Source organism: Zosterops lateralis (genome assembly GCF_965231275.1).
Source record: "Zosterops lateralis genome assembly, chromosome: 3".
In the NCBI taxonomy this organism is placed as follows: domain Eukaryota; kingdom Metazoa; phylum Chordata; class Aves; order Passeriformes; family Zosteropidae; genus Zosterops; species Zosterops lateralis.
The window spans coordinates 14,296,801-14,308,999 of NC_139764.1; the positions used below are offsets into that span (position 1 = coordinate 14,296,801).

At 41.1% G+C, this 12,199-nt stretch overlaps 1 protein-coding gene across 1 annotated transcript in view; it reads left to right on the plus strand.

The window, feature by feature from the left end:
• Positions 1–1,149: 1,149 nt before the first annotated feature.
• The window catches only part of FSHR (follicle stimulating hormone receptor), a gene marked incomplete at both ends in the record, with an annotated part of 78,411 nt that continues 67,361 nt past the window's right edge, over positions 1,150–12,199 (plus strand). Inside the window, one exon of the mRNA XM_083858561.1 lies at positions 1,150–1,301. Coding sequence (XP_083714687.1) covers positions 1,150–1,301 — 152 coding nt within the window. The remainder of the gene's footprint in view (positions 1,302–12,199) is intronic.

The following is a 12,199-nucleotide window of genomic DNA, read 5'->3' on the forward strand; positions in this document are numbered from 1 at the left end:
GTTCAGCAGAATCACCCATGGCTCCCTCCCTTATTTAATATGCACATGATTTATAAGCTCAGTGTGTCTGAAACAGCTATTTACACTTTAAAAGAAAAAACAAATGAACAAAACATTTTAAAAAAAATATCCAAACCAAAAGAACCCCACAAACTCTTTTATGTCAAAATGCTCATTTCAGGTGTCTTGTAAAGAAGCCCTGGTTCCAGCCTGGTGCAGCTTAACTCAGTGGCAGCAGAGGGTTCACAGGGCCCCTTCCTCAAAGATTAATATTTCTAGAGAAATATGGAAGAGTCAGTCAAAAGAGTAAACAAAACAAATAAGGATTCAAAGACAAGATTCAGCATCCAAGCCTTCTGATGATATTCTTGAAGCTGTGTTCCTCCTGTTGTGTCACAATTAGTCATTTGGCAATATTTCTGGGATTTCTGTTCTAGCTGATTATATTAGTTTACCAGTCCACAGGGACAATTTGGATTTTGGAGTTTTCTTCTGTTTGGGTTCCAATAAAGGTGCCAAAGAAAAAAAGGAGATGAATCAGCAACTGCATGAAAAATAATCACAGTTGGGAAAAGAAAAAAAAAAAAAAAAGCCTTATTTAGCTCTGGCTTCAATTCTGTAGATCTTTTACCCCATGAAGTAGACTATATAAAATAATAGCACCTTACATTTTCCTAGGAGCAATACAAAAAGCAGGGGCCCTTGGATCCATGAATGGGAGCGTAAATAGTGCCATTAATAGAGTGCTTCTCCTTCAGGGACAAAAAGAGTCTGGGCTGTAGAAAGTAAAAATGCTTTGTTGTCCCTTGGTCTCACATGAGGACATGAAAAATAGTGTAGCTGAGAAGGAAGAGCCTTTTCCCAGCAAAAAGAGCCCTGGTAAGTACAGCTGGGCTCCCTGATTTCAACACCACTTGAAACACAAAATACTTGTGTCATGAAAAATCAGCATTGCGTGTCTCTATCCCCACTCCAACGCCATAAAGAATGTGGGGTCATGAAGTGAAACTTGCTGAGAACTCATCCCCTAAGAGCCACATGGTTTGTCCCAGCCTTTGGGGCGGATCTTCCATCCAGGGAGTTGGCCTGGGAGGTCTCTGCGTTCTCGCCTCTCAGATAAAGGAGACGGGCACAGATGTGAAGGCAGAGATGTCTCCAGCCCTTGCCTGCCTGCTGCTGCTCCTGGCGGGCTGCCTGGGCTGCCAGCACCCTGCCTGTCGCTGCCTGGGCAGGGTCTTCATCTGTCAGGAGAGCCAGGTGGTCCAGGTTCCCCGGGACATCCCTGCCAACACCACCGAGCTGTAAGTAGGGAAAGGGAGCTGCTGGGAGCAGCAGTCTTGTGGCTGGCTCTCCAAACGAGCTGCTGCTTGGCAAGCCAAAGGTCAGGCTTGCAGGGAGTTCCCTTGGGAGACTCCATGCCAGCTGTTTGCAGAGCACAGCCCTTCCTCTGAACCTCACTTAATTACACCTTGAAACTCCTCTCCATCTTTCTGACCATGCTCACTGTAAGATCTCTGTTAAGAAATGATTTTGCACGTTATAATGCAAAGTGCAAGCTAAATTTGAAACAAGCATCTTTGGTGCTGGGACAGTAATTTGAAGCACAGAGTCTAAGCTTTCTTTACGGCTTCGCTTTAGCGGTGTCGAAATGTGCAGAGCAACTTGTTTGTCCCAAACAACTTGATGATGAGTGTTTGTTTGTACTTCAGGAGCTTTCCAAAGGTTTGTGCTTGTTTGCCAAGAAGCAACTTAATGTTTTCCCTCTGAAATCTCAAAGGCATTGCAGAAAGGACTCTGGTAAACATTCAGGGAGGGATCCTCCTCCACCGGAGGAGTAGTGTGGCTGTGACTGGAGAGAGTGAACAATGTGAAGATAGAGGAGGGGTTTTGTCTATGCTAAAGCTTCTCATTATTTTTCATAAAGCTAATGTGAGCAATAGTGTGTAGCAGCTGTTTTCTATGTCAGTAGCACAGGCAAACAAACAAGCTTGCACAATGGCAAGTATGCAACTGCAAGTGATTGTTTTCATTTTAATCGTTTTTAGGCAAATTATGTCACCCTTTGCCAACACCCCCGCAGACATCTGGCATTGTTACAACCTAAAACAAACCCAAAAGGAGTAGTCCTGGATAAAGCCTTTGATTAATAAGTGGAGTGGCAAGTTTGATGGGAGGATATCATGATGAATATGTGTCACTAGTTAAAAAAATATACCCCCATCCCAGTTTTATACACCACAGTATATCCATGGTTATTATGCCACAGTTTTCCTAGGGCAGAAGTTTTGATTCTGTTTAGAGGGAGGAGTTGTTATGCTCACTGACTAAGCAGACTGCAGTGAAAACTTGAGAGAAATGTCTGAATTAACCACAAAAGGTCAATAAAAGTTTAAATCATTCTCACAACTAGAGGGAAAACTAATCCATCTGTGATTTAGGTCATCTAAATCCTGAGTGAACTGTGCTCCAGGCGTATACGGCTAATTTTGTTTAATTTTGCTTTGATTGTTTCTTTAGATTACACAGTTAAGGTCTGCCTTCTAGGGATTAAGCAAAAGCATTTTTTAATTATTTCTGCAAAGTAGAGTATCGCTGAAAAGCACCTGTTAGTAAAATGGGATTTGTTCTCTCCTTGTTAACTTCTGGAGAGTTTGTTGAGGATGCTAATTTGTGGGTTCTTAGCACAAGTGTTATTCTCTGAAACAGGCAGAATACAACATTAGCGTGACTGAAAACAGCAAACAAATCCTTTCTTCTGCCAGTGCTGTGCAAATACAGGAGTTAGAATCTCTCAACTTGACTCTTCTCACTTTCTCAAAATAAACCAGCTTCTGGTTTCTCAGGAAGTAATTCAGGTCCCATTCCATCAGTATAGACCTGGGACTGATTTCAGCATCCCTTAAAATTTTGAAAACTGCCTAGAGTAGCTTTGAATATACCGAACCTTAGCATTACCAAAGCCAGATACATTAGCTGAAGAGCTATCAAGTGACAAATAAATCTTAGATTTTTCCTTCAGGATCAAAGGGGAACTCTAGAAAAGTGCTTTCCTCTGCATCTCTCCCCTGAGCGCCCAGTGGGGTGATTCAGGTAGCTAAAATAGGTTTTACTGCTCCAGATGACACTGCAGGTGCACTCCTGGCAGCAGAAGAATCTTGCTTTATGTTTTCTCAAAAAGTCTCAGTGAGTGAAAAGGGTTTTAAATCAGTGTACCAACTTAAGCACAGAAGGCCATGGTGTCTAAGAACCCTACACAGGACACAAGCAGGGACTTCTTGCTGTGTACAGCTCCTGCAAGGTACTTTTTTCACTTAAGAGTTCATTCTGGGAGTCTGGATACAGTCTATTTTCATTTAATGTAAAGGAGAGGGGTTTCTTCAGTACACTTACAGCTCTTCACCTTCCCTTATGTGATCTTGATAGCTTTCCTAAGTTATCTTAGTGTCCTTCCCTAGTGCCTTTAAAATGTTGAATAGCATGCTGGTGAATGCTTTAGAGTGAGAACAGGAGCCTGATCAGCCTCAAGCTGATCAAGCACTTCTCTCTTTGCTGCATGTTTCTATTTCACTACAGCTGTGTCTGAAGTTGGGACACTGGCATGTGGCAGCCAGCTCTGACACTTGGTAGGGAAATTCATGAGAAAGGTGAAAATAGGGCCCTCACTAACAATTATCTCCTTGCCATTGCTGAATTTTTTAAATTATTACTTTTTAGTGTTTGAGGACTAGTCCTGAACATGTGCTGCCTTGAGGGATTTCTTTGTGATTGGCTTCCCAACAGAGAGCTTAGGCACCAAAGGAAACATGACCTCTGCAGTGTGGTGCATGAGACAGAGGCTGGATTAGTATCTTTAAAAAAATATTTCATCTTTTAGGGTGTTGCAAAGGGAAGGCTGGTAGCCTCTTACAGGGAGTGATTTCATTTTGTACTTACCTTGTGGAAACAGAGCAGGGATAAGAATCCACGGGCTTTCATCACTCTGATTTCTGCCACATCTACTTTTTCATTTACAGGCAAAAGTCCCATGAGAGGATAATTACAGCTTGGTTTGTACATTGCTTTTTGCAGATTTCCAAGCACTCTGCAGCTGGCATGTTCTGAGTGTTTACAAGGGAGGCTGTGGTTATTAGCTGTTTCACTTTGTAATCTTTGCCTGGATAGAAAAGTTTTTGGTATTTTTTATAGATACCAAAATGCCTGAGAGATGGCCCTGACTTACAACTTTGGAGTCATTCCATTAGAAAGCAGAGGCCAGCAGTTCAGATGGGAAATATAGACTCACCTGTGTAAAGTATTAACAATTAATTGCCTTGGGGGAAGAGGTGAGAGTAACTCAGTAGCAACTGCAGGCAGTTTGCTCCTTGAAGATCTATTCCAGCCTTAAAATCCAGTCTCAGGTTTTGTAATCCATCATCAGTATTCAGTAGGATTTCATTTATTCATTAGAGGTCTTGCTTTGAGATAGTAATGCAGACAAAAATAACATTCTCAGAACGGATCCTTCTTAAGATTTAACTAGTTTAAGCAGAAACATTTGCATAGCACCAAGTAACAGGATAACAGGAAATGGCCTCAAGTTGTGCCAGGGGCAGTTTAGGTTCAATATTAGGAAAACTTTCTTCCATGAAAGGGTCACCAGGCATTGGAACAGGCTGCCCAGGGAAGTGGTGGAATCACCATCCCTGTAAGTTTTGTGGTTAAGTGGTGAACAAGGTGGTGCTGGCTTCATGGCTGGACTCAATTATCTAGGAGTTCTTTTCCAGCCATAATGATTCCATGATTCTAGGAGGCCGTTTAGCCATTGTCAGAGCAGTTTAGAGGTATGTTATATAGAGTGTTTTCTCCCAAGCATCTGCAAACTATAAACAGCAGGGTTTTTTACTTGTTCACTGCATAGGTGTTTTTGTACAATTGCTCAAGGATATTTACTTTAGACTATCAAGTCAAGGCTGAGTAGATGTCTGAGCACTAAAACATCAGCTGCCTAGAAATAGCAAGTCCTGTGCTATGTACTGAGTGAGTCAGATGTGCTTCCCAGCAACAGAAGCTGCAAATGATGTGACTTGTAGCTGCAACACTGTTATTGACAGCTGCAATTAGGATTTTTTTTTATTCTTTCACACTTAGAGTTGAAATTACACTGAAACCTGCAAACAGCTACACTTCTTACTTGGGTGTTTATACTGATGGACTGACCTTAACCTAAGAAAGGCAAGGTGTGAGAGGATAAAGTAAACTAGTGAAATGAAGACCCATGAAGCTTTGAACTCTCTGTGTTGTGGTGGTTAATCATACCGTTGATCAATAAACCCACATTTTTTGGGGAATGAGATGAGAATTTTTTCACAGCAGAGCATATTGAGAACATATTACATGCTGACTAAAGACTTTTTAATTACTTTAGTTTTTAACTCTAACCAGTTTTGCATCTGTTAGGGTTACATTCTTCTCTTCCTGAATTTATGATCTGCTCCTATTTTGAAACAGAAAGCAACAGAGTTGCTGTAAGATTCCTGTCTGTAAAACAGTGCAGTGGTCCAACGCTTAGGCTGGATTCCGTATTTGGCATTTTAATTGGGAGGATAAAAAGAAATAGGCAGATCATAAGAGAGGAAGAGAAAGAAACAGAAGAGTATTACACAAAAGGATAAAACTCAGCAGGACAGATCCTTGGCTGGTATAAATGACCAAATATATATCTTTACAGAAACATTCCATTTCTAAACCTTCAGGAGCTTTTGAACACAAGGAGTTATACTGCACACAATGGAAGCTGCTTTGCAGTGCAGCACTCTGCTGGATGCTCCTGGTGCTATAAATAAATACTTGCACAGGGCTCTCACCTTACTTATAGAGTCTGCAGCTTGATGCATGTATGAGAGAGGTATGGCCAAGTCTGATGATGTATAGTTGTCTATATATATATGTATGTATGTATAAAATATATCTTTGAAATGGAACTGCATTTGCTTAAAATTTAATGACTTGCTAAATGACTGAGCTTTTTGCAGGGAAACAGTGAAAGCCAAGACTTGATCTTGTTTGCATGCAGTATTGGGAGGGTACCAAGCTGATGCCTTTCACTGGGGTCAGCTACAGACAGAATTTCTCAATGTATAAATTCCATTTTTTCCAGCACTCTGTCATACACACACACAAAAACCAGCCTGTGTCACATCCCCACACATCTGAAACCAGGCCAAAATGGACTCCTGGACTGATGAGCTCCATGTCCTGAAAAAAAACCTTTTTGTTAGATATTTTAGATGTATTCTGGTTCAGTTCCTACAAAGAATCAAAACATGCCTACTGAATGAGATAATAATGTTTTTCTTAAGTGTTTGGAAGATTAAAGTAGTCATTTGTAGGAGTTATATCTTCTTGTCTCAAATAGGGTGTCTTCATCTTGTGTGTCTCCCAGTCATGAATATGGTTAAAAACCCAGAAGAGTTTAACAGTAATGTTATTCATGAGATGGGATCTGGTAAATAACAAAGTTAGTGTTGAGGCAAGGCAGGAAATAAAAGCCCTACTAAGACCTGAAATTAGTAGTTTTAAACTAAAATGTGGTAAAAATGGTGAAGCCATTAAGCCTGGGGGATATTGCAAAGTAGGATGGAGGTCTATCTTTTATTTCTCCAACAAGAACATGAATCACTAAGCAGATTTGAGGAGTCATGAATTCACTGGTGTCACGCAGCAGTTAATTTCCTTTGCTCTGAATGGTATGTTAGGCTAAACACTTCAACAGTATGGATGATTTCCTAGCTTCATTTACTCCCCTTACGACAGTTTCTCACAACTCATCAGTTTTCACTCTGCAGAAGTAAAACACTGTATTTCAGACTTTGTTGCCTTCTCGTGTCTAATATTAAAATGTATTAACTCCATCTCTCATCCCGTGCAGGGACACTTTGGCACAGGGAATCCTACTGAGTATCACTCAAAGATGACTACTGCTAGCTGGGAGAACAGAGCATAGTCAGAGCTCTAGGGAAATGCTTTCACAACTTTGAGTGACATTAAAGTGCTTATGTGGCTCAGTCTCAGCTTCAAGGAGCTGCCTTTCCATCCCTCACATGGGGAGCTCAGGGTATTTATGAAGACAGGGATGCAGAAAGGGAGTGGGTGCATTCATGCTCTGACCCAGCAGGGTACAAGTTGCTGTACTGTAAGAGCTACCAAGCCAGGACAGTTCATCTGTTATCCCTGTATTTGTGCAGTTGTGCTTTCAGCTCCTCAGTCAGGTTTATAAATGGCATCTTGGGAGTTTGAGTTAATAATTTTCTAGACCAGGCACTTAGCAAATTCATATCAGCATTGCAGTCTTGAAGAGTAAAGCTTATTATCTCCCTCAATATCCCAGGCCATGCCACTAAATAAAACATAAAATTAAAAAAAAAGCTTCTCAAATACTTGATAATCCCAGATACATTTCTGCAATGATTTCTGAAGAAGAGATCCCCAGTGGGATTGTCTTTAAAAGCTGCAAATCACATTCCTCTGGAAGAGTATCACACATAAAATGTGTCACCTGATAAGCCAGCAGGAGCAAGTCTACTGTGCACCTCCAGGGTTTTCTTTGCAGATGCTGAGGGGGTCTCACCAGGCTGACATGTCACTGGAAACACTGCTTGTGTGAGAGTTTAACAAGGGTGACAAAAGAGGATGGATGAGGAATGCCACAAAAACAGAGAGAGTTGGCCAGAGGAGAGATGCTCAGTAAGAATATACATCCCAAAGGGAGAGCTGCTCTAACTGCTAGCAATTTGTGTGCAGGAGAGGGTCCTGCACAGCCAAGCAGAGTTATCTGCCAAAGAAAAATAAGCAAACCTGTGAGACACCCAACTGAGGAGCCAAAGAAACCCATGCAGAGTTCAACATGCCTCACTCTCTCCTCTCTTGTTGGCAGTTTAGTTAGTTCTGCTTAACTTTCCTGAGTCCTTGTGCAGGCAAGTTAACAGATAATTGGGGTAGGCTCACAGTTAATTTAAATTGTCATAGCTTCATTAACTTTGGTGGAAAGCACTCCGTTGATTTTCACCGCCTGGCAATGGGGACCTTTCTCAGCCACATGTTGTTCATTTTGGCAGCAGCTGACTGGGAATGAGTGTGTGTGTCTGTGTGTGTTGTGTGTTCAGTAAACAAGATAGTTTGGGCACAAAAGACAGGTATTATTTTTCATGGCAGTCTATTAGTTTTACACAGTGAGGGGCAAGTGCTCTGGTAGGAAAAGCCACTTTTCTTTGTTTAAGACCTTGACCTTTTCAGACAAAATCTGTAAATTATTTCACACACTTTGCCTGTAGTTTGATTGGGCTGCTCTTATTAGCAGTGAAATTTAAGTCATTAAAATGAAGCTCATTTCAAATTATAGGTCAGACCAAGCATGGATTTCATGTAAGAGTATAGAAAATTATTTCTTCTAATTGTCTTGCACACACTGTAATAAGGAGCCAAATTTCTGCCTTTTACTCAGGTGTAATTTCTTTGATCTTGAGGGTCTAGGGTCAGAAAAGCTTGTTTACTTTTGCTCGATGTTTTCCTCCAACTATCCTTAAGTCTTTCAGGAGCTCAGCCTGGAAGGTAGAGATGCTTTTTATCTCCCATTACTTTATCAAGCCACCTACAATCTAGCTCCTGGGTAGCTAGAGGAGAATTTACAGACTGTTATTATATGCAGAGGGAGATATGCGTCTGAGTGAAACGAAAACAGCCTCCAACCCAGCTCAGCTCCACGAGTCCTTGCTTTTCATAAGTTTACTGAGTTTGCTGAGCCTCCCTCTTTGCCTGGACTAACTAAATAATGCTGTATCCTTAAAGGTAACACATTCAGATCTTCCTATAGACAGGACAGCCTCAATTTCCAGCATATACCCACTGGGTGAGCTGCAGGCTGAAGCTTTCAGCTCTGCTCACTCTCTTATCTATTCAAGAATGTTATTTCTACTCAGTATTTCAACATATTTGCCTGGAAATTCTGTTTTGTCAATGGCTATGGAGCATGATTCTGAGAATAGTCCTATTGACATAAAGTTTCCCCATATCCTCATACATGAGGATGTACTTTCTGATATGAATCCTTGTCCAAATACAGCCAGTTAATTGGAATTAATTTGTAAATATTTATTAGTCAGGAATCTGTGAATCTTCAGTGATTTTCCAAAAACACTGTGTGCATAAACAGAAAGGGAAACATAAAAGGAAAATTTGCAGGTTTTCAGTGTTTGATTCATCTTTTGTTTGAGAGTGGAGCAAGGGGGGAATATACTTGCAAATGAATATCAAAAGATTTTTTAAAATTTGAAATAGTAGCATGCAATGAAGAATTAGATGTTCTGTGTGAAAGTTGGAAAAGAGTGGTGTTTGTTTTCTCAGGAGAGTTTCTGGTGTCCTATATTTATGTTCTAAAGATAAAAGTTGGGATACCATGGGATACTTATAAAGACATCTTCTCTCCCTCTCACTCCAAAATCAGATCCTACCCCAAGAAAGTGTGTCCACACACCTCTGTATGTGCACAGGGTGTCTGTGTTTAACTTCTTCCTCCACCAGCTTGGCCTTGGGCAAAGAAGATGAGATTGGAAAACAGTAGCATAGATCTATAGCTGTAGATCCTAAAATGGCCTAGGCTGAGGTGAGAGAGAGTAATAATGGAAGGGGGGACCCTCTGCCTGTCCCTTTTTCCCAAAACCAAGAGCATGGGATGGGGAGAAGTGATACGTGGTTATTTGGTTTTCTTCACTAAAAAGATTGTCACATTGGCAGGCTAAGAATTATAGTGGTTTTCTTTTCAACACACCTTTGAAAGCCTTTTAATAGTTTTACAATCTGTGCTATGTCTTGTGCTTAGAAATAATCTCTGGTGTAACAGTCCTGCCTACACTTGGCTTTGAGAGGTTTGGATTTCAGTGCTTACCTTCAGGGTAAGCTTTGATTTCCTTTTTTCACTTGTACCATCACACAGTATAAACACATTAGGGTATTGCCTTTAGTAGCCCAATAGGCATTTTTAAGGACTAGACCCTTTGTAAAAGGGTGTCCTATTCTGTGGGAAATATTCATGCCTGTGAGAGCCACAGACATTCACTGAGGTAAGAAAGCACATCTGTCTCCAGCAGTGGAAGCACCACCTGTGCTGCTTTCTCTGGCATCTCCAGGCTCTCCACAGCTTTAAAAAAAGGAGCACAGACCAGCCAAATCCATTTTTTCCTTCTTGATAACTACTGGGAAGCAATCAATTCTGAAGAGTCGTTCCTTGGAGTCCAGTCTCCCAGCAAGAATATTTATAGACAGACATAAATTTCTGAACAAGCAAGGTATAAGTAGAGGGGATATAAACCCACAGAAAGACAGTGGGTTGATGCTAAAAAACTTCTCTGTCCCCAAAGTTTTCTTTGGCCAACAGAGCTGCTATGGAAATTTTTGCTTTTCATTTTTGGCAAGTGAAGAGTCATAAAAGAAGCACAGGCTGTGCTAGAAAATGACAGCAGACCAAGAAATGCTTTGGCAGAACAGCTCTCTCTAGGTGGAATTACTGGTTTGGGGGAATACTTGCTGCATCCGAATCCCATGAGCTGTAATTTCCTATCTGCAGTATATTTGTTGCCATGGCAGATGAAGCCCAGACCTCATTCTCCAGTCCTTTGAAATCAGCATTAGTGGCCCCTGTGAGGGAATACCCTACAAGAAAATCCAGGGCCTGATTCCACAGGCATTCATAAACATCCTAATTGCTTGCCCAGGCAGCTCCACTGCTTCCCAGTGGGACAAATCGCAGGTGCAAAAGTACCTGTCTGCACATATTTGCAGATTCAGGACTTTGTGCTATTGCAGTAGACAGGAAACCACTGCGGGGAAAAATAAAATGGGCATTGAAAGTGCAAATGAAATAGGTAAAAAGAAGTTTGCATTTATTTTAAATTATGAGGGGAGACTTTAATTGTTTTGATGGGCCACATGGAATTGATAAGACTGTCTTAGGGTTCACAAAGTTTTCTATAAATATTAACATTTCACAATGGGGAAAATCCTGGTAAGGATGCAAATATAATTTTATCCATTACAGTAACACCAAAGCTATGGGGGTTGCATGAGACAAGCAATTTCCCCAGAGAGGAGGGTTTAACCCAGTGGCTTAGCTCCACTTTATTCACCAGACTGTTCTCAGATAGGAAAATGCTTCCCTTTCTCAAATAGCAAACAAAAAACAAAAAAATTACCTCTTGCATATTTGTATTTCTTTCTAATAACTATTTTTCAGCAGACAAAGTTATAACTCTACGATTTTTTAATGTCAAGTGAGGCATAAAGTTTCAGGACTTTTTCCCTCAAATGCATTTTTATTGACTTGGTACATCTGCATCATCACCTTTTCCACTTTCTTCATTTCTGTACTTTTCTTGTATCAGTTTCTGTCACTGTATTAGAAGAGCAGCATTTCACAGTAGTGTTGCAGTCAGTAATTTAAAGACAGCTGAGGTGGAGATTTTTGTATTTCAATTATGGCTAACTGTTGCCTCTGTTATGGTCAGTAGGGCTGTTTATGGAGCACTGATTGGAAGGTTTTCACCCTTTCATGAGTTTAATTGCTCTCTGTATATTTCTCCTAAGCTAAAAATCTTCACAAATGTATGAATGTTGCATCCACAGGAATTTTTAAATATATATTTACAGTATTCATATAGAAACAATATTTCTTTGACTTACTTCATTTCTCTACATGTTATTGCTGTGTTATATCAGTGTGGCTGAGCACACTGCCTGGGCCCACACCCCAGAAATCATGTTGGTTTTTGAACACTTTAGCCTAGAAATTGGAGCATGTCCATCCATAGCCTAACAGAGCATTGTACAGGCTGGACATGGAGCCAGAAGTCTCCATGAAGTTCCCACTGAGGAGTTCTTGCCCTTGGATATACTGATGCCCTGGTCTGGTGGGGATAGTCTCAGGGCTGTGGCACCAGCACCAGCTCAAGCTCTGGCATTTTGTTTGTCTGCCAGAGGTGTGGACACTGTCTGGAAGAGACGCTCTGTCGGCACTGGAAATCAGGGAGACTGGGTCTTCGTTCAAGGCTTTGAAAGACTTTGCTTTTTTTCACCCTCTGTGTCAGGCTGCCAGGAGCCGGCCTTGGTCCTGGATGTGGATTCATCTCTTTAGTATCCTCCAGGCTGGGTGTACATGGTGGTTATCAGCTAA